Source organism: Ahaetulla prasina, chromosome 3 (genome assembly GCF_028640845.1).
Source record: "Ahaetulla prasina isolate Xishuangbanna chromosome 3, ASM2864084v1, whole genome shotgun sequence".
NCBI lineage: Eukaryota > Metazoa > Chordata > Lepidosauria > Squamata > Colubridae > Ahaetulla > Ahaetulla prasina.
The window spans coordinates 194787083-194810516 of NC_080541.1; the positions used below are offsets into that span (position 1 = coordinate 194787083).

At 36.7% G+C, this 23434-nt stretch overlaps 1 protein-coding gene across 9 annotated transcripts in view; it reads right to left on the reverse strand.

Annotated features, from left to right (window-relative positions):
• The window catches only part of EPB41L1 (erythrocyte membrane protein band 4.1 like 1), a 196772-nt gene that overhangs the window by 28250 nt on the left and 145088 nt on the right, over nucleotides 1-23434 (reverse strand). For all 9 annotated transcript variants that reach the window (XM_058174661.1, XM_058174663.1, XM_058174660.1 and 6 more), the window contains 9 exons: nucleotides 17950-18054; nucleotides 17810-17852; nucleotides 16071-16146; nucleotides 14848-15066; nucleotides 14563-14650; nucleotides 12115-12267; nucleotides 10249-10346; nucleotides 5482-5657; nucleotides 2720-2856 (listed from right to left, as the gene is read on the reverse strand). In XM_058174661.1, coding sequence (XP_058030644.1) covers nucleotides 2720-2856; nucleotides 5482-5657; nucleotides 10249-10346; nucleotides 12115-12267; nucleotides 14563-14650; nucleotides 14848-15066; nucleotides 16071-16146; nucleotides 17810-17852; nucleotides 17950-18054 — 1095 coding nt within the window. The remainder of the gene's footprint in view (nucleotides 1-2719; nucleotides 2857-5481; nucleotides 5658-10248; nucleotides 10347-12114; nucleotides 12268-14562; nucleotides 14651-14847; nucleotides 15067-16070; nucleotides 16147-17809; nucleotides 17853-17949; nucleotides 18055-23434) is intronic.

The following is a 23434-nucleotide window of genomic DNA, read 5'->3' on the forward strand; positions in this document are numbered from 1 at the left end:
TCAGCCACAATTTTAGGACCAGCCATCCAAATGGGTTTTAGTTCCCATCCTCTCTTGGCCAAGGAGGAATGGAGTTCACTAAGTTTGTTATCTAATCCATTGGGAGGCAAGAAGTTTGGAGAAGACTGACTCAGAAAGATCAAACTATTGAAATAGAAGTCTTAACCTTTTGATTGTTCAGGATCAAAAAGCTACCTCTTAAGAGTTATATAGGCTTCTACTATTCTTTCTTATCTAGAGACATGAGATTCTAGAGTGTCTGTGAAGTCAGGATTCCATAATTCCAGAACTAGCAACTCATGGACCAGGAGACAAACAGTGGGAAATGTGTTCTTAGCCAGTGTTCACTGTCTCCTATAGTAGTTTGTACGTAGCTTTCTGAAGGAATGAAAAAAGAATATTTACATTGGGCCAATGTAAACTGCAAAACAAGAAAAAGAGTTCCAAACATAGGTATACATGTTTGCCGAATATAAACTTGGATTTCAGGATCAGCACTAAAAAAACCTAATCCATTTCATAACAGTTTTTACTGTGGCTGAGTGAAGCTTCACTTTCTTGGCCAGTGTAAGCTTATTAAAAAAAGAGTAAATATTCATATAATAATTCCCATCCATTATGTCGAATTCCCCTTACTCTAGACCAAGAGTGAGGGGAACTTTACAAGAGACCAAGAAACAAGGAGTACACATCTCTGAAGCAGTTTGCCAATTGCCCCTTCATATAATGCTGATGAGGTAAATAAGGACTGTACAGGGTTACAATAAAACATGCAGAATTACTGGATGATGAGAAAATATGGAGGGAATAGCCGGCAATGAACTTCAGGTGCTTGGAGAATATCTATATGTCAGAATCTGTGGAACAGCCAGACTAATAATGAGAAATAGACATCTAGCATAGTATACTCAGTTTGTAAATAAACTTCTTTATTCTGATTGTAGTTTGAATTTTGTTATTACTCAAATTTGCTAAAATGAAAATAAAAACTCTTATATGTAATTCAAAGGGATTTAAACTAATTACCAAGTCTGCTGTAAAAACAAATAAAAAATTCCCAAGCTTTGATCTGCTTGGTGGGAGCCATCTGCAGGTCATAAATTTTATAGAACATTATAAACATGCACATTGCTACATGGAAGATATTATGACCAGTTTTGGGAAAATACAGTGCTCCATTTCTCAAATAATCTAACAATTACATTCATAGCCTCATAAGATTGATCATTAAAAAGAGGAAGAGAACAATAAAAGCAACTTTTTGAAGTTGCTTTGTATATCTTGGCACTTTAGCCAATGATTAAATCTAAATCCCATTTTTAGTTCTGGCTTAAAGCTTTTAACATTCTGACCTGCAATTCAGTTATGTAAATTTGTGTCAATGCTATGTCTGCATCTTCTCCTTCCTGAAAATATCATGGCCGGGGGAGGGGGGGAGGAACGGGGATAATGTAATGCCATGAAAGAGCAAAAGAATCAGTTGAATGACAAAATAGTTATGATTTACTAGCAAACAAGTAGCTGAAGAATTCTAGCTTCTTGCTCACATGATAAAATGAACAGAAAATGCTGATTTAACGGGGTACAAGATGCAGCCTGTGTATCAAGGGAAAGATCCCCTCATTTCTACCCTGATCTGCATCTTGCATCCCATTAGAAAGGGCCACATACAACACTTGTATTTCTTAAAAGATGAAAACTAGGAATGCACTGATGAAAAACTAAAACATTCCAGAGAATACCTCCTGTTTGTGCCTTGGGGTGGTTTCTTGATCCGGCTGGTAGCAAAAAGAGGTGGGAGGGAGGGCAAATCAGTTAAGAGAGCTCCTATAATAGGCTACAATGTTGCCACAATTTTAATTCAGGTATCAAGAAAATCATAAATCTTTGATGCCACACACTTTCTATAAGAGGTCACCATTTTTCTAGATGTAGGAACCCACTGTATTAATTGTATAGCATTGTATTAATCTATTTAGGTCCCATACCCTGCTTGATTTGTAATATGCATTTTGAATAAAATCTGCCAACACACATACAAAAGAAGTCATTTGTCCATAAATGTTTTACAGAAAAGGAAGGTCAAGACTTTGACTGCTCTAGAAGACACATCTGCAAAGATTCAGCAGACATGGGCTGTATTCTTCAGGTCTGTAGATTCTGTTTATTTATCCCTGACATTGTCAAAGATGAGGGTTAGATATGAAAGCAATAGGACCAGTGGTGGGATTCAGCCGATTCGGGTGAACCAAATATGCTGACTCTGTAAACTGCTCAGAGAGTGCTGTAAAGAATTACAGAGCAGTATATAAGCCTAAGTGCTATTGTTATGCTTCTAAAACTGTTATTGACACACTGGGTGAATGTTTCCAGTATCTTATCATGGAATAAAAGGCCAGATTTCAGGATGACTGATTTCCCCAAAGAACAAGATTCCAAAGATAACAGCAATTTAACAATGGAAGTTATGGTTTGTCTTTGGAAATTCATACTGGAGGCTGAACGACAAGTACACGATAACTGCCAGTGGGAACTTACTTGTTATGAGACTGAGAAGTTTTCTAATAAATAGGATATAGTATAGATAGAAAATATTAATAATAATATCACTGCTTGCCACAATGTTTTTGGTATGTCCTAGAAGAAAGCTAAGATGTTTGTATATCAAGTGTAGAATCCACCCTCCAAATGCAGATCAAGCATAATGTAGGTTTTGTACCTTTAACTCCTTGATTTTTGTTGGAGTAGTCACCTCTTCATCTTCAGATCTCGTCCTCCCCCTATACCTATCATCTTCTCTCTTATCTGACTCTGTTCCATCGTGATTCTCACTCACTGAAGCTGGGCGGGAGAATTCTGCATAGGAGAGAGAGAGAAAAAGAGAGGAAGAGAGAGAGCAGCCCTATTTTGTCCCATTGACTTTAGCTGAACACAAGAAAAGATGTTATTTCCAATGTTTCTAAATGCTCCTAAGACTAAAGATCCTGTGTTCGAGAATTCAAAAGCTCTTTTTTGGGATATGTCTTAGTGGTACATAACATGCAGTGCCATAAAACCAGCTTCTAACTGTTAAATTTTAGTTTGATTCTTGCTTTGTATTCCTTAGATTCCTTAGAAGTGAATTCCTTGATAATCCTAAAACGTTTCTATTTATCTACTTGTTACACAGCATTTTGTGTAACAATTAATTTGCACATTATTTAAATCAACCAAATGGTTATGCTTTACATATGGTGGATAGAAGCAGGAAGTATGGCCTACTTCCTATATTTCAGACCTACAAAACATCTATATCCCTTGAATTTTATGAATACAGCTGTTGTATATACAGATAGTTCTTGACTTACAACCAAAATTCGGACCAGTTTCAATTGCTAATGATGCAGTCATTAAGTGAGTCATCATGTGACCAGACCCAATTTCACAACCATTTTACTGTAGTTGTTAAATGAATTACATGGTCTTTAATGAAGCTGGCTTCCACAATTGACTTTGCTTATTGAAAGCTGGCTGTGAATATCACAAATTGGGATTATGTGACTACAAAATGTTGCAACTGTAATAAATGCAAGCTGGTTGTCAAGAATCCAAATTGCAATCAGATGGCTGCAGGGGTAGTGCAACAGCCATAACTTTGAGGATTGTTTTCCTAGGCTGTTGTAACTTTGAACTGTCATTAAATAAACAGCTGTAAATTGAGGAATTAAGAAGAGTGTTTTGCAAAAGATAATTCCATTTATCATGAATCAGACTCACTATTTCACACTGGTAATACTGTTTCAGATGCAATAACAAATGCTCACAATAAATGCTCTTTTTTAACCTTTAAATTGAAATACACACATAGTTAAGTTTTTGAATCTTCTGAGGATGTTGGCATCCCAACAGATATCTGAATTCCATCTGTGGTTGATTTCTCAGTGTAAGAGAACAATGCAAAATGCAGGAGAAGATCCAATTGCTAAGAGGAGAAAATTGGTGACTCTAAAGAAAGAGCTTTCAACAAGGGCTCTTTACATCTCTTTTTCATGCCTTGGTAGCACAGAAAAGATGGTGTCCCAGAATGCCCATTTTAGTATTGCCTACCAAGGACAATGAGGTCACTTGCATGAAGCATGGGATACACAGTTGTTACTCTACCAGGGCTGCAGAAAAGGATAGAGGGAATGAGGCCATTTATGGAATAGCTTCAATCTTCTCTCTGCTTTCACATTTGTTGATCTTCAAAGAAAAGAATCTGGAGTTGCTTTAGGGAATGTAATTTATAGACAGGAAAACCCTTTCACTTCCACCTACTTATAGAAGAGGAGGCTTTCCCTGTCCAGAAAATTGTGAACAGAATTGTATCAGTCTGGAGAAGGGGAGGGGAATGCCTTTTAGCTTCTCTCCCGAGGGCTCTTTATTGAAAGAGTTGTGAACTTCAACATCGACCCCATAATGAAAAAACTATGCTGATGAGAAGTTTTATGAGAAACTGTATCTAGTAGCTGCTCTGTATCATCTCTTGCAATTGATGTCTAATCATTGTTGGCAGGCTGGTTGCCCAAACGAAAACCCATCCATTAATCAATATCTGCATCCTTTTTTTAGCTAGAATCAAAGAGAGCACATACATCTAAGTGAGCTAACTATATTGTGGGTATGGAGCAAAAATCCCAAGGGAGCATATTTCTAAAGCCTGGAAACTATTTGTTAACTTTCAATTGCCTCCTTGTGCTGGCAAGGGAGGGCAGGTCTCAATCAGAGAATCAATTATGGATAAGCCATAGCTTGACACTGCATTCATCTCTACAAGAAAAGCAGCACTCTAGAATTGCTACCACGTTTTCCTTTATGTAAAATGTAATTTACTACTGCCTCTTAGACTTATGTTAGAGTCAAGCAGCCTACAAATCTAATCAATAATTAAATAAAACATTCACATCTGCTTATCCCAGGTCCTTGGGAAGGGCTCAATAGGTGGCCAAAATGCCAAATCCAGTTTGAACATCTGGCTGGCTGTGAGAATAATTCATGCATTCAGATCCATACAGTCATTTGCTCTGCTTCACTAGCAAGAATGTCAACAATATAAATGGAACTGAACTAAATAAATAAAACAATAGGGAAATGTTTGGCCATTTCCTTTTCCCCAGATACTTTTCAAGTATTCCCGTCTAGCTTACAGTCTTAGAATTTCTTATGAAAATGCCCATCCGAGTACGAAGCAGTTTCAGTCTTCCTTGGCCAAAAGAAGCCAAAATCTACTAGGTAATGTCTTTTGCAATCCATTCATGCTTTCGCTATAGATTAACTGAAGAATCCTTCTACAGCCCTCTGGAGAAAGATGTTCTACATCTCGCCAGCAAAAAATGATGTTGTGATACTAGACCTCAGCCTCCCACCCACCCACCCTCAATACATGGTTCCATCCTTTGAACAAAGCCTTGCCGTACCCACCAGGGAATCAATCTCCCTCCCCCTCCCCAATTTGGGGCATACCTCCATCGAGGCTGCGAGACATGGTGTACCGTTTGCTGGAGGAGCGTTCAAAGTAAGGGGCAGGACGATCAATCAAAGCGCTGGCTTGCCGAGTTTGAGCCTGTGTTCGCCCACTGTAGCGGAATTTGGAACCCATTACTAGGAAGCCTTTTGGGGGAGGCTCAGGTGACACCAGCCTGCAGAAAGAAAACTGTAATGGGTAAGAATCCGTAACCTTTGAAGTTGTAAAATACATTTGAAATGCTCATAGTGTACTGTAGGTGGTCTCACCAGATGGTTGCCACAAGGGAAGGCTTGCCTGTGGACTCATGGCTACAAGAATGGAGTGGAGTGGAACGGAACGGAACAGAACAGAACAGGAAGGGATCTTGGAGGTCTTCTAGTCCAGCCCCCTGCTCAAGCAGGAAATCTATACTATTTCAGATAAGTGACTGTCTAGTCTCTTCTTAAAAACCTCCAGTGATGTTCAATCACAAACACTCATTTTCCAGAAGACAAACAGAGGGTCTGAAGGAATATGCAAAATATCTCCAATGTTTCCTTATTACTTCTGTCTAACCATAGTTTTCATGGAAGAAAGAAGCTTTTTACTTCCTAAAAAAATTGACTGCAGTACTGCTTTCTTCTTTTCTGAGTGGGTTCACAGATTTCAACAGTAGTGCAAAACTAGTTACCTACCGTTTTGATTACTTAACAGATATTATAGGGAATAATGACAGCACAGGAGAATGGCAATTAACTTTGAAGCATGACAATATGCCATTTATATAAATCATAATTTTAAATAATCAAGAAGGGGGAAAAGGAAAGGCAGAGAGCCAGGTGGGATTGAGAGGTGCCATTGGTATACCAGGTCTACGCACATCAGGCTGGGAACTCATTAAGCCAATGCAAAGATCACCATTACTATATTCCACTTCAGAATGCTATTTTAGTCAGCAGTGGGTCAAATAATTGCAAGTCTGGGTTTTTTCCCAGACGTGCCATTAAATGAAATAGGGGGCCTCATATCTATATTTTAGAGCCAACCCACTCAAAATAATTCAATATTCTCAATGACATAAATAAGCTCCTATCTATCATCTATAGTGATTTTTAGGAACCACATTTTTAATGTAGCATTTGGAGTTTCCAATTAGTTATTTTTTTTCTTATTTTTTCTTATTATTATTTTATATTACATATACTTATCAATGCATGAACAGTGTGACACCTGGGTGCCATACATTTCAGTACAGATAAATAAGATGATTAATCATAGTTATCCAGCTTATATATTTCTAGTAGTAATACACGTTTATATCATTTTTTTTAAATTTGCATTTATATCCCGCCCTTCTCCGAAGACTCAGGGCAGCTTACACTATGTCAAGCAATAGTCTTCATCCATTTGTATATTATATACAAAGTCAACTTATTGCCCCCAACAATCTGGGTCCTCATTTTACCTACCTTATAAAGGATGGAAAGCTGAGTCAACCTTGGGCCTGGTGGGGCTTGAACCTGCAGTAATTGCAGGCAGCTGCTGTTAATAACAGACTGTCTTATCAGTCTGAGCCATAATCTTTCATTATTTCATATTGTTTGAACATACATAATACTACCACTCTTCAATTTCTAAACCTCCCTCTTATCATTGCACTTAACTTATTTTATAAAAATGTGTATACTAATATTCCCCCTTTCTCTTATTTCTGTCTTTATTCTAACTTTTATTCATGTCACCATTATATTAAAAGATGTTCCCTTTGTATTGCAATACTATCCTTCATTATTTCATTGTTCAATATTTAAATATACAATTCTAATACCAATCACAATATTATTTAAACATGCAAATTAATTCTATTCATATTCTTTACATTCATCCAATCTATATAATTCCACTATTAATATACTTGTTTATATTAAAATATGTTATTTCATCATTTTATTACTCATTATTTCACGTTATTATTCCCCTGCAAATCATATTATTTAAACATATTCAAAATACCATTATTCAATCTCTAATTTCCACATTTTTAATACTTAATTCTTATTCATATTTCCCATATTTCACTCTTTGAATCTATTTATATTAAAATACTATCCTTCATTGTTTCATTATTCAATGTTTCAATATACTATTCTAATGCCAATCATACTTTTTAAACATCCAAAATAATTCTATTCATATCCTTTGCTTTCATCCACTCTGTATAATTCTAGTATTAATACACATGTTTATATTATGTTATTTTCATTATTCAATTGTTCAGTGTTTACCAATCACAATATTATTTAAGCTTTCTTAGTAATACCATCATTCAATCTCTAATCTTTCCATTTTATTTTTACTTTTGTTTCATCATGTAAAGATATATATATATACAAGTAATCCCTCAATCTCTTATTGAACATATTCCTATCTCTGTACTAAAAGGAAAGAAAAGGGGGAAAAATATTTTTACTTTGTCCAATCCGCCTTCTATCCATCATCTCTTGTCCGCATCAATACTTTAATTCGTATTCTTTTTTGACTTGCTTCCCATATTCTTCTCTTAAACCTTTATCTCTGTCTGTATCTGTGTCTACATCCTGCCTAGTCAGATTGACTAGTGTTTCTCCCATCCCTAACCTCTTCCACTGTCTAGCTTTAAAATTATCAGCCCGGAACCCTGTCTCCCTTCCCCAAGTATCTTCCTGCTGCTCCCGTTCTCTTTTCAGATCTCTTAGAATGTTTTCCCTCTGGTTTGATTCATCAAACATTATTAATTTTATTGATGACTCCTCGTTATCTTTTCATTGATTCCTCAATTCTGTTTTTCCCTCTATTCCTTCTGTTAGCTCCTTCCTTTCCTGGGCATCTTGGTCACTACTCAATGTCCTTTGTATAATATTTTCCAATGTTTGATCTATGCCATCCATTAATTCCATAATTGCCTTATGTTCTTTCATATCCTTTATGCTTTGAAACATCCAGTCCATCTCATTCCAAGTTCCGCTTGTTACCTCTTTATGTTGCATCTTATCTTGTTTTAATAAATTCCACTTTGGCCAATAGCCCAAGAACCATTTGTTACTCTTCAAAGTATATGCTAATCACAGTTCTTCATGCTTCTGGGAGCAGAAGCACGAAGCTGAAGCCTGAAGATGACGAATGAGACTTTGTCGAAACGTTGCCAAGACACTTCCAATTTTACGCGGGAGAAAACCCAAATAACCAAAGACCTACATACAAACACCCGCGAAAACCTCAGAAAACAAATATATATATATATATATATATATATATATATATATATATATATATATATATACACACACATACATATATCATACATATATATATATATATATATACATATATATATGTGTATGTGTGTGTGTGTGTGTGTGTGTATGTATATGTATATGTATATATATGTATCTTGCTTTATTGTCACATTGATGGATTTGTTTGTTTTCAAACTTTATCTTTTTGCCAATTCATCAAATTGATACAAAAATATTGAATTTTACATTTTAAATTGCAATTGTTGCAAGAGAAATCAAACCATTCAATTAGTAAACACAATTATCATCTAAGTTATACATTTGACTAGCATACTAAACAACTGTATGAGCCACACAAGACAAATATAATATATGTAATCTTTCTAAAGTAGCAAATTGGAGTTGGTTCAATAAAGGGTGCTTTGAAAACAAATAGTTTATACTCATTTCTCCCAAATGCCCTCTTTTTTTTTTTCCCTAGAAAGGGATGTGGATCAAAGGCCACATTTGCACATAGGTCTCATTTGAACCTACTGTATTGGTTGTGCATGCTGACATCTGCTGACACAGCTCTTTGGGGGAAGATAATTTATATTTCTATAAATATATCCACTGTTGTAGCCTGTGCTAATATGAGAGCATCTGCTTCCAAACATCGTTATTTTATCAACACAAATATGGAGTTTGTATAAAGCCCTGGAGGAAGTTTTTAAAATTAGATTCAAAATCTTAAAACTACTCTATATGCCAAGCAGGATCATGACACATCATGCAATAAAGATTATGTGTCATCAGAGATTCCTAGTGACTTCATAGATGCAATTTAAAAAGTAGAGTCTCCTTCGTAGATATATCCATGCAGGGTATGTTTTATTTTAACAAAAACATAGAAATGGTTTATCATTAACTTCTTGTAGGACGTTTTTTCAACTTCCCAGTCTAGCCAACAGCCCTGCTATTCACTGAAAATCTTTCATCTAGTCTGATCTGATGCTGCTTAATTCCTGAACCAAGTTAATGCCAACCAGGTATTACCACCTGATGAAACAGAATAACAGAGCTGAAAAGTAAAAGATGTAATTATAGGACAGTTAGGGCCGTACATCTGCATATAAATGAGTTGGATGACTCTTAGTACTTTGCCACACTGCTCTTGAAATAACTAAGTTTAACTCTCTTGGCTAGGAGAACATTATCAAGTTCAAATCTAGTCCAATTATGCAGTCATTTGTTTGCAGCTCCCATAATATCTGTACATGTTTGCTGCCCAATTACAACACTGATAAAATGGGGAAAAAAACCACTACTGACTATGTTGCAATGTGTCTTGTTGAAAGTTTTCTTGGTGGGAATGTTTACCTATTTAAAGGAACTCAAAGGAGCTTCCATGGGAATCTAATACAGGGATGTCCTAGAAAGGATCTGAAGTTCCATGCTCACATTTCTCAATCTTGTTTGTAACATTTCACTATAGACCCTCAACTCTTTCTTAAATTTCCTTTTTCTCACCTGAAAAAAGTGTGATGTTCAATGCAAACTTTCCAGAGTCTCTTAGCCGAGCGATGATTGGGCAGCTTGAAACCAATGGTACTTTCAAACTGCTCATACTGAAAACACAGGGGAAGAAAAGGAAAAAAAAAACACGAGACTTGTCAGTCAACCACAAACTGTGCCACAAGGAATACCATGAGGCTCTCTGTGCTTCTCCACATGCATCCCTGTGTCTATGTGCTTTCTTCTTGTCCCCAAGAAAGCAAGTCATTACCTAAATCACTGTCCTAAATACACCTCTTCAGAGATTTGCTGTCAAAACAATAGCAATTGATTGGGATAGAGCAGAGGTCTTCAAACTTGGCAGCTTTAAGACTTGTGGACTTCAACTCCCAGAATTCTGGCTGGAGAATTCTGGGAGTTGAAGTCCACAAGTCTTAAAGCTGCCAAGTTTGAAGATCTCTGGGGTGGAGGCTGCAGAACCCAGCAAACAGTGGAATCAAGTAGACTGACAGCGGCAAGTAAACAGGATGCAGAGAAAAAGTAAAATGACCAATAAAGTAGTCTAGTTCTCCCAGTGGCAGACTAATAAAATGAAAACAGAGCTCTCTAGGACTTCACAACACTTCACAGGTCTTTATTTTCCTTTCGAGTAGGAGAAGCAAATCTGTCACAAATATAATGGCTCACACTGTAAAAAGGTGGCTTCACGAATGAAAAGTGGCTTCTTTGAAGTCCCCAATGAACAGCAGGCTGATCAGTTTGTCTTTCTCTTTAGGATTCTTGTTTCTCCCTAATTCTTTAGGTTCTTTTGCTTCCTAGGGAATGGAGTTTTGAACACGACAAGCTTCATACATAATTATATAACTGACCTAATTTCTTGTAAGCTACTGACAAGCGTTTCTCCAATGGGAATATCAATCTCAAGGAAGATCCACTGGCTATTCCCACCACTCCAAAAGCCATTATTTGCTAGGCATTCAATCTTTCTGGCAGCCACCATGGAAATAGTTGTGGAGGCACAAAGGAAGCCCAGCAACTGAATGAGAAGAACAGTTCTACTGCAGGCCAATCAGAGCCTGGAGGTAGGTGCTGCTTCCAGATGAATCAGTAAGTTTGCTGGAGAAGGAACAGGAAGGTTTTACTGTGTTTTCTAGTGGAAATTCTCATTTCCATATGATCACCTTAATCAGGCTTTAGCTTGCATTAGGTAGCAGGCTGTTACTTAGAGGCTCCCTTGGAAAGATTTACTCTCTAAAAAAGTAAGCATCTCAGCACCAGGGCAAGGATAGTGTGTAGATGAGCTCTCTGAAGTACAGAAAGCCTGATATCCTTTTAGTCTACATGTGATCACTTGTTACTATTTTTTTGAGGTTAATGACTCAATATAAAGTAAATCACAAAAACGGGAATGGCGAGCACTGTTCCATTATGCCATACACAACAGACACAAGAACCTTTTCTTCATAATTCAAAAGGAAGGGAAGAAAGAGTTCCTCAGTTTCTACCAGGAAAGTAGATATTACGGGAAGAAAAAGAATTCAGAGCAACTTTTATAGGATTTTTTTCCTCCCATGTTTGGAATAAATTCAGAGGGAAAAAACCTTTTATCCCGAGTTCCTTCCATATGCAGAAAAGCAACAGGTAGATTAATTTTTCATTCTACACCACGCTTAAAAAAACCAGAGGCATAAGTAATGGCACCCAAAACTAATGACTTCCTATTAAGCCAATTTAAAATCTGCCGACATAGCTGATTAAAAAAACTCATTCAGCTGATCAATAGGATTTGTTTCTTGTTTAGTAGAAAATACTAAATATATCCTCTCTTTCCTTTATTCGCTCTCTTTTTTAATCTTTCTTCTTCTTTGTGGAAATGCTTACCTCACCGGGTCGAATTTTGATGTAGAAATTACTTCTTTTGTATGAAATCTTGAGGATCTTGGGCCAGGCAAAACGGTTTATTCTCAGCCTGTCCCTATATATGAGAAGGCCATTGGCACAAACACCCAGCATGATGTCAATGCCTTCTGAATCCTGAGCAAAAGAGGAAAATATTAATACATAAAAATCTGCCAGTACAAACCATTTTTAAGCAGGCAAGAGACCAAGGTTAATACATCTAAGGCAGTGATCTAACATCTAAGCCATTTTTTTTTACTACCGGTTCTGTGGGCGTGGCTTGGTGGGTGTGGTGTGGCTTGGTGGGTATGGCGGGAAAGGATACTGCAAAATCCCCATTCCCACCCCACTCCAGGGGAAGGATACTGCAAAATCCCCATTCCCACCCCACTCCAGGGGAAGGATACTGCAAAATCCCCATTCCCACCCCATTCTTTGGCCAACCAAAGGTGGTATTTGTTGGTTCTCTGAACTACTCAAAATTTCTGCTATCAGTTCTCCAGAACCTGTCAGAACCTGCTGGATTTCAGTCCTGATCTAAGGGGTAAGGACAAATCAACATATTTCCCACTTAAATACCAAGCGAGCAACTGTTTCTCCCCTCCCCCTCTATTAGGATTATCTTATATTAAAAACTAGAGGAAGAAAATACTAGCTGATCCTTAAAAAAAGCTATGAATTGTACCAAGACCTCCTGGAAAAAAATATCAGGGATACCTTAGGTAGGAAATACCTTTCCTTGGAATAGGACATTAAACTGATTGACATACGTTTTTTATCATTTCAAATGCTTGCAAATTTATGTGGCTGCTTCTTTTCATTTCCAGGCATAGCTGCACGATTCCACTAACTACAATGCTCTACTAAAGCAGCTTGCCCACCAAAGGTCTTTTTTCCAAGGGTGTATAAATCTCAAAGTTTATAATCATCCACGAAGGAACAAGGAAACGATACATCGGTTCTAGAGCTGGACTTTTATTAATATTAGAAACAATTTTCTTGTGCTAGGAAAAGCAAGAGCTCATGGCACAAGTCCATCAACTGTTGCTGCTCCAGACCTATAGTACCGGAGGTATTTTGGCTTGTGTCCTAATTCTACAAATTGCATTCAATGAATTCTGGTCAAGGGCTATTAAAACTGTTGTAGAATGTTAACAGACTCACATTCACAATTGTGGATCATAGATGGAACACTTTCTCTTTTAGTAGCTTCTCCATTTCTTTTAACACGAGAAAGTGTTTGTTAGATAATATTTTGATGAGCTTTTTGTGCTCCAACTTTTCATTCTTCTGCTACTTGTGTAGTTTAACTCCATTAAAGAATAAAAGTCATCCAACAATCATTATGCTAAAATAACAGTGTGGAGGACAGGCTTTATATTATTTCAATAATTATATGTGTTGTCAGTCACTAATGGGAAATGGCTTCAAAATTAACTTCTTTGTTGCAGAGCAAAAAGTAAGGGAATAATACAATAACTAATAAAGAAAGGAAAGGAGAAAAATCTAAGGAACAGAGAGGACAGGAACTATAAAATATGCAAAAAATAAATGAATAGATTCCATAATGGGGCTTTTTCAAATAAAGTATATGTTTCTAGATTTCTCTTTTAATCTTGTGTAAATTTTTTCCCCACTTTTCAGTCCATTCTTACTGAAAATATTCCACAGCATGGCTGCAAAATACCACAACCTTTAAAAAACTTAATTACTGTATTTTTCAGAGTATAAGACACACCTTTCCCCCCCCAAAAAGAGGGTGAAAATCTGGATGTGTCTTATACTCCGGATGTAGCCCCGCCCAGCTTCTCAAACGGAGATTTCAGAGACTGAAAAAAGCATCAGAAACAAAGCTTCAGAAACAAGCCCCCAAAACAGAGCTTCCGAAAAGAAGCTCCTAAACAGAGCTTCAAAGGCTTTTTTTTCTGAAGCTCTGTTTCGGAGGCTTTCAGAGGCAGGAAAAAAAAGCCAAAAAAAGCAAGGCACAGAGCTTACAACCAAGGAACCTGTTGCTAAAATTTACCTCTGGGAACAGCTGATTGGGGGTATTCTGGGAGGCCAATCCACCTGCCAATCAGCTTTTTTCTTATTTTCCTCCCCAAAAACTAAGTTGTGTCTTATATTGCAAAAAATACAGAAAGTTTAAAATTCAATTTCTAAATCTTTGTCCCTAGATATCAAAATAGCTATCCCTATGATAGCGACCATACAATTTAATTATAAATGAACCAATGTCTTCTACAGAATTTGTCAGAAGACAAAGTATTATTTTATGTTTAAGCGCAGTGTCTCAAATGAAAGGACACATAGGTATCAGTGGATGCTACATAGTTTAAGCAAGTTTTTAAAAGGAGTAAATATTGCTTCAGAATAATCCAGGATTTCTCTCACTTATGTGCCCTCAAAACTCTTCCTTTTCACTAAGAATACCTTAGCATGATGCAAGTCAACTCCATACATTGAAAGTTTCTTGGCATTCTCCAGGAAGTGAATCTCTGCCTCGCCAGGTGTCATGCCCCTTTAGAAGAAAAATAAGACAGAAACAGAAGTGGTAATAATAATAAAAAAGAAAATTACACACTGTTTGATGAGCAAAAGGCTGACATTTGTTTAAAAGGCTTTTTTATGATGAATATAGGAAAATATAGGTTATGCAAGTCTTTCCAGAGCTTGTTTGTTCCTGATATTAGCAGTAGTAGGCAAAAACCTATTCACCGGTAAGTCTTATGTAGCTCCATAATACGCTCTTCCAATTCTCTGGTCTGATTTGGAGCAAAACGTAGTTCACCAACATAATTCCCAACATGTTCTTCAGTATCATAATCCCCCAATTCAGCTTGTACAGCATAGGAGCCTAACAGTGCATGTGTTACAAAAGAACATGGTAGACGTCCGCTGATAATATCTGCTCGAAGTTGCAGGCACAAGTAATACCTAAGGAGAGAAAGAGGTCAGAAAGTTGAAATTTCCATGAGAAAAGCAAACTGCTAAGGGATTATCATGTTTCCAGACAAGCCTGTTTAACTAGTACTCCACTATTAATTACAGCATGTCCATTTTACACAATTGTCTTCTGGGGAATCTGATAAACTCAGCAATCGGAATTCTGAATTTTAATAACTTAAATTTGGGAATCACTTGATGAACATCCAGTTTTAATTAATCTCGTGTGATTAAAAAACTGTACCATTTCAGTAAGGCCACAATATTTGGATGATGGACTATTAATCTTCAACAAGGAAAACACAGGGAATTAATGCTACAATGAAGGCTTTTTGCAAAACGAGTTACCTCCATTTGGCAGTCAAATAGGAAACAGCACCAAGGTCTCTGATCCAAACTTTCCCTCCCCTTTAGTGCCAAGAATGCAAATTATTATTAGGGCAAGGAGCACGGTGGTTCCGGTGGTTAAATGCTAGGCTGATGATTCCCATCACTTACTCCAGCTCCTGCTGACCCAGAACTTTGAAAGCGGGAGACTACATAGATGGGTACCATTGAACAGGGACATGAAAGGACACCTCAATGGGGCATTCCCCGGGCAACAGTGATGTCACCGGCTAATCCTTTCAACCCAGAATTGCTTCAGTGCTCCAAACAAAACAGAGTAATATTATTAAGACTAAGTTTTTGCTTCTGGAAGAATGTTCCTTCTTTCCAATAACCAATATTAGCAGTAGGAACAACAGCCTGGGAAATCCTCATGCTATTTTATTGCTCTTGAAGTAGTTCTTGGAATAGTTCTGAGGGAGTGAATAATGAGAGACAGGAATTTTTTTCTGAACACAAATTGGCATGGCATGTTGTGTATTTCCAGCCTTTCAGATTTATTCCACACAGATAAAATAAACTATGACTTCATCAATGTGTGAACTCAACTATTTTCCTTTTAAGAGAATTGTGTAAGAATTGGCCAAGACAGATACATTTTTAATTACCTTGTGATGTCCTCTGTTAGTTGGGCTGGATCTGGTGGATAAAATTTGACTGTGAAGGCAAAATTCCAGGGGCCACCTAAGTAAGTGAGAGAGAGAACGGAAGGGAAAAATATTAGGGTGTACGTTTAGGTAATGCATCTTTGATTGACTCTCTCACACATGGTTTTTATTTCTTTTTTTCTTTTTTTTTGAGTTGCCTCACATTCCCCTTTACTCTAAATCTCTAAGGAAACTATAAAGGACTTTAAAAAGACACACTCCTCAGAATTACTGGAGATCCTTGCTTCCCTGGATCTTAATGGCTGAGGCGAACAGCAGGTATGCTTGCCTTTTAAGGTTTGCAATAAGCAAAAGAGTCTTTGCCGTGCAGAGAGACAGTGACTTTGGTGTTGCCATGGAAACAAGCTCAAATCCTCAAGAGAGCCTGCTGTTGGGGAAAGACCCCCAGCAACATCTCTTCAAGACACCACATCACGAACCTATCCCGTAGCCAGCTATTTCAGAAGAAAAAGTCACTAAGAGGTATTCTGCCAGCTCTTAAAATCTAAGATACAAACCTGAGACCCTCTTGCTCACACACTTCAGAGACATTATTTGCTTTACCTTTGCAATGCAAAACTGTGTTTCATAAAGTTTGTGTGACACAGCTGGGTCTCATGGAGATTATTTTATGGAGTTGGTAGAAAGGAAACCCTGGTAATAAATTAGACAGAACAACTTTAGGATCTTTTCCATCTCTAAAAGTGACAAATGGAATTGCTATGTACCCATCTGGCATGGATACATCCTTCATTTCTGATTAATTGAAAAAGGGGGTGGGGCTGACAAGAATTCTGTGCTTTTTTTAAAACAAGATGATTCTCAATCATCTCTGAAGAATTGACCTCGAAATGCGAAGAAAGCAGGACTGGAAAATGAGAGCCAGAGACTCAAAGCTTCTCTCCTCAGGCAGAGTAAATCTATTTTTGTCAGTTATTCCAAATCTACCTGCTAGAAAATTGGTGGTGGAAATCATGTGAAATACATACAGCGGCCCAGAAATATCTCATTCATTTGAATAGCCTATAGTAATGTATTTCAAAAGCCAGTAAAATCATTGTAGTTTTGTAGTCTAGAGTAGTGATGTCAAACTCACAGCCCAAGGGCCAAATGCATCATGCACTGGCCACGCCCACCCTCAGTTTAGCAAAGGGTGAAAAAGTCGTGATATGTCATGTGACAACAACGTGACACCGTAAATTTGACACCCCTGGTCTAGAGCATTTCAAATGAATAATTTACATAGTGATCTTATTATGCAATGTGCTTTATATTAAGTTCTTGACTATATAGTTTTGAACTACTCGCTGCGAATCTGTTTCTTTATTTCTTTAGAACAAATCCCTTGTTTGTATGGACACAAACAAGGCAGCAAAAATTAAGAGCTATGTGAATTGCATTAACTTCTTTCCAAAGCTTATATAGCAACAGATGCAAAACAGCCCCCCTCTGATCTGATCATGCAGTGAAGAACAGTAATACTTTCTATGCCTTTGTTAAGACTTTACAGAGCTGCATAGAACCAGAGAAAGTCTTCCAAAGACCATTATTTTCTTCCAAACTTTTAGTTAACATAAGATCTCTAGGAGCAGCTATGCTTACAAAACAATGTTTATTATATTAAGTTCTTGACTATATATATTTTAAATGATGGCTTCCAGATTGAGAAGTCTTAAATATCCATGCTTTGAACTACTCACTGCGAATCTGCTTCTTTATTTCTTTGGAAGGATCCAGCCAATTCTGAAAAAATATGAGAGCACATTAAGAGGAAATCCTACACAGCCACAACATCTGAAACAAACAAACCACAAACTTTATTTGAACCAGCCCAACATACCTTCTGACTATCTGAATCACAGAACGTGAGTCCAAAATAATCCTTCTCCAACAGGTTAAGGTGCTCACAGACCAAGTCAAAGAGTACTTGACCCCGACCGTGTTTCTGTATGGACACAAACAAGGTGGCAAAAATTAAGAGCTATGTGAATTGCATTAACTTCTTTCCAAAGCTTATATAGCAACAGATGCAAAACAGCCTCCCCACCTTTGACTGAACACACAGTGAAGAACAGTAATACTTTCTATGCCTTTGTTAGACTTTACAGAACTTCACAGAACCAGAGAAAGTTTTATAAGGCTCACTATTTCCTTCCAAATTTTTAGTTAATATAAGATCAGCTATGTTTACAAAACACTTTATTAAACTGTTACATACACATGTACAAACTTGAGCACTTTTAACTTTTAAATGGATTTTTTTTTTCAAAAAAAAAAGCATAAATATTTTAGTGGTCTTCCATTCAAGTGCCAAGCAGACCTGACCCTATTTAGCTTCCAAGACCAAGGCCAAGCAAGCTCAACTGACAGCAGCTAGTCAACCTTGCCTTGTCTCAGGTAGAACTTCTACATAAATTAACTAGAAAATTCCAAAGATGTAGGTTAAATTAAGAATAAGAAAGCAGTAATGAAAAGCTACTTCAATAACACTGCCAAGAAAACTGTAGGAATCAAGCTCAACTCAAGTGAATCTTTACCTTGTAGCAGAGATACATATTCTTTATCTGGCATTGATCAAATATATAGATATGTACTTTCAAGATTACTTTTCTGTAACTGTACCACTTGGAAGTCAAATTGACATAATCTGAGGATAGTAACAACATGACGCAAAGTTTGATCTACTAATATGATTCCATGTCATGACATGTCAGCATGTATGCTCTGAGAATGAAAACTAATGGCTATGTTAGCAAGAACAAAAAGCAATTAACACTTCACAAAAACACTTCCGTTATATGATGAAACTCCTTATTAACCTGTGGCAACAAAAGGCACTGAATCTATTTAGGCATTTAACATGAATCTTTTTTTTTCTTTTTAAAAATTGAAAGCAGGTTTAGGAGATCAAATAACTGTGAACAAGATAGTCATAAACAGGTAATAAATAATTATGTTTTCCAAGCTGTCTCTTCCCATTAAGTTTGTTATGCTGCCTCATCATTGGTGTCTATTGTTCCTGAGAGGGATGAGAGAAGAACACCAAGAGTTTATGCCAAAAGTATGTACTTCCAGCAGGATCATCCAAGACATTAAGGTCATCCCAGTTGTCCTGCTAAAGGAAGCAGAAAATGATATTGGGCAGCAAAGATATAAGAAGTTGCTGAAGGAGAAGGAAGATCACTTTAGTAACAACAACAGAAGGATCATTTCATACTGCATTGCAATGCAATGGTAAATTATTCCTGTGTTTTACCAATAAAATTGCACAGATAGAGGGCATTCAACATGTTACAGAGTAAGAGTAAAGCTTCATTTGAATTCTTAATGATGTTTATGATGTGGCTAAATATGGCAATATTAGTTTCTGATGTGGCCCTGCAGGAAAAAAAAAAAGTCTAAAGCTGCAGGGAAAAATGGAACTATATTTAGACTAAATTAATAGCAAAAGGTATAACAAAACAGCTGTAGAACTGACAATGAAGGCACTGAAGTAAATTAAAGGAATCAGCCCTCAAAGGTAGCAATGAAAACCTTAGAAAATATATTTAGAAGCCACAAATGTCTATATCTACAAAGATCAGGATTGTGCCAGCAATCTGTGACACTGTGACACTGTATGGAATTGAAAGTTAGATTATGATAGATAGACTATTGACAATTTTGAATAAGGTCAGTTTTGAAGTTTGATGCTGGAGAAAACTCCTAGCATCATAGGTAGCCAGTAAAACAAATAAATGGATCATAGACCAAATCAATCCAGTTTTCTCACTTAAGGCATAAATGACCTAATTCAAATTATGACATTTTGGAGACATTCGGAAGAGACTTAGTACTCTTGAGAAATCTATAATGCTGGGGAAGGGGGAGAATAGAAGGAAAGAGAAGAAGACGACCAGCATAAATTGAATTCATCTAACAGAGCTAATAATCCATCTTGGTAGGCATCCTTATCTGGTAAATCTTTTACTAAAAAAAATAATTAAAAAAACTTATTTCATACATCTTGGTAAAGTAAGAATAGCAAAACTAACCAGACCTCTCAGCATGTGTTCATCAATGGGTAAATAGCAACCAGTTTTCAGAAAAAGGTAATTAATTTTATGCATCCTTTCAGGCTCACATCTCTGGCTTTGAAGGTCTTTTAGCAATCTATTCCAAGCCATCACTCCACCTACTTCTTTTGCTTAAAGGGAACTTTCATCTCTACAACAATCAGTTCCTCGGCAGTAAGTCAAGCCTCTCTCAGAATCTCACTATTCAAGATGTCAGCTAAAGAGCCTGACTGCAGAAGCATAGAGATCAAAGGCACAGGAAGGCTCTGATCCTTTTAACTTTCTCCCAGCCCTTCAATGTTTTGTTCTTTATTTAGTTATTTGTACAAATTGTACAAAGGCAACTTCCAATCCATATTCAACAGACACCAATAACTTACCAAAAAAAATCAACACAATAGGGCACACAAAGATAAAGTAAAGGTAAAGGTTCCCCTCGCACATATGCGCTACTCATTTCCAACTCTAGAGGGCGGTGCTCATCTCTGTTTCGAAGCCGAAGAGCCAGCACTGTCCGAAGCTGTCTCTGTGGTCATGTGGCCAGCATGACTAAACACCAAAGGTGCACGGAACGCTGTTACCTTCCCACCAAAGTTGGTCCCTATTTTTCTACTTGCATTTTTTACGTGCTTTCAAACTGCTAGGTTGACAGAAGCTGGGACAAGTAACGGGAGCTCACCCCATTATGCGGCACTAGGGATTTGAACCACTGAACTGCCAACCTTTCGATCAACAAGCTCAGCATCTTAGCCACTGAGCATCCCACAAAGATAGGGAGGTGTTTATAACGCTGGACCCCAAAAGCCCTATTTAAACAAGGATATGCCTATCTTTACTTGTCAAAAGGCTGTGTTATATGTCCTTACTTAGTACAAGATAGGCGATACCATATCATTGGGAAGATTCTGGGTGGTTGATAAAACAGAATCATCCGAACTTATACAGGGATCAGCCAATTTGGGGATTGAACCAATATAATGAGCAACTTGATCTCAGGAGTATTAACATGACATGATAACAGTATTCCAGTATTTGAAGGGCCAATTTATTTTACAATGCACCAAAGGCCAGGACAAGAAACGATGGTTAGAGCAAAGCAACTTGGAATTAAGGAGAAACTTCCTAATAATGAGGACAATTAACCAGTGGAACAGTTTGCCATCAGAAATCGTGGGTGCTCCAACACTGGAGGTTTTTAAGAAGAGAGTGGAAGTCACTTATCCGAAATGGTATAGGTTCTCCTATACCATTGAGCAGGGAGTGGAATAAAAAACCTCCAAGGTCTCTTCCAGCTCATTCTGTTCTATTCTAACATCTTTTCATATATAATTTTTTATTAAAGTTTAAACATTCAAAGATAAAAAATAATGCAAACTAAGAAAAAGTAAAAAAAAATTTGAAAAGTGCTGAGGAAAAAAGGGGAGAGAAAAATAGAAGAGAAAGGGGATATATTAAAAATGACTTCTCCCTTCATCAACACAAGTACAAACAATTCCTAACTAAAGGGAAATCTCTTGTTTCCATAGTCCATCTCTTATCAATAAAAAAATTATAAAGCCTCATAATTCAATCTTAAAAGTCTGTTAAAAGCTACCAGAAGTAACAATACATTTTTATCTTAATCAAATAAATCAGCTTCACAATTCTTTACTTTTAACACAGTAACTTATTACTTTCTCTAAAAATAGAATAAAAAGTTTTTTCTTCCCTTATCTTATAAAAAAATCTTTAAAGCCTTATTATTCAAGAAAAATCCTGAACTATCACAAGCAAGGAATTTATTAAAAATCTTAATCTTTAATCCCTTCAAAATAGTGACTCATTTTCTTTTCTTTTTCTCTTTGTCTCATCTTAGAAACTCTTTCCCAAGTTTTAACATATACTAGAAATAATAATACATATATTTTAACAGAAAATCTCATATCTTATCTACAAATAAATATTAAAGCCTGGTCATTTTGGTCAGGAAAAGCCCATTAAGACCTTCCTTCCTTCCTTCCTTCCTTCCTTCCTTCCTTCCTTCCTTCCTTCCTTCCTTCCTTCCTTCCTTTCCTTCTTTCCTTTTTCTTTCTTTCTATACACACACACACACACACACATACACACACACACACACACACACACACACATGTATTGTGTGTTTGTATATGAATGATCAACTAAGTAAACATTGTTTATTTATTATTAAATTTATTTGCCACCTATCTCATCATGAGAAGATTCTTGGCAGCTTACACTAACTTTATATTCCTTCTTTTTTGCTTTTTAAAAATCTTGATGTTTATTCCCTTAAAATATTGTCCCAAAAGCCAATTTCTTTTCATTGTCACTGTCTTTTTTCAAGAATTCCTTCTTATATATAGCACATCTCTTTTCTATGTCCAAGAAATGAAAGTTATCCAAGTCACTTTTTTCATTTATTTGTATGTCCCTTTGAGTTATTAAGAAATAAGTTGGCTTCATTTCTATGTCCTATGTAACACCTTTTTACATATCATTCTTGTATTTTCTCATTTTTAAATCCATGTCTAGAACAGCTTGATTCTCAGTTGTATCTTCTATCTCTTCTAAATCCACTTTATAGTAGCAGGCAAGAGAAGTTTCTGAGTTCACTGTTGCCAAATACCCTTGAATTCTTCTAAAGTTAAAATACTTTTCTTCATTCTGTATTGGTAGTTCTCCTAATTATAATTTTTAGCTCTTTCTTGCTGCCTCTAGTGTCCAGCCTTCAAAGTCTCTCTTATCATACTTTTCTCTAATCCACATTTTTCAACCAGGGAATTTCTTACACTTAAGATTCAAAACTGCATATATTTTCAATAGGTTTTGAAACAGTCCACAAAAAGAATTCTTATAATTAGTTGCAAAATCTTATTCCAATATCTGGCCCCTTGTTCCATTTAAAACTTTCCAAAATTAAGATTCTAATCACCCTTTTGCTGTTTATTTCTGAGTAAAAAGCTGTTAAATTCTTAAGCGTGTATGAAACTTTTAAAAGTATGAACTGAAAAAGAATCACCCAGTTTGATGAAACATTTTGTTCTGGAGGGCCTTAATTTCTAAAACGCAGTTAACAGGCCATTTCTAGAAGTGATTAAGAAGGGAAGTGGGCAAACCCAGCATCCATTTGCAAACCACAGCTTGGCCAAATCTGACTTTTCCTAGTTCCCAGAGCTATAAAGTCCAGCAGAAACTATTGTTTTAGAATTCCCTCATGGGGAGTGTTAAGTTCGGGCAATGAAGAGGCAGGAGACCAGTGAGTGACAACAG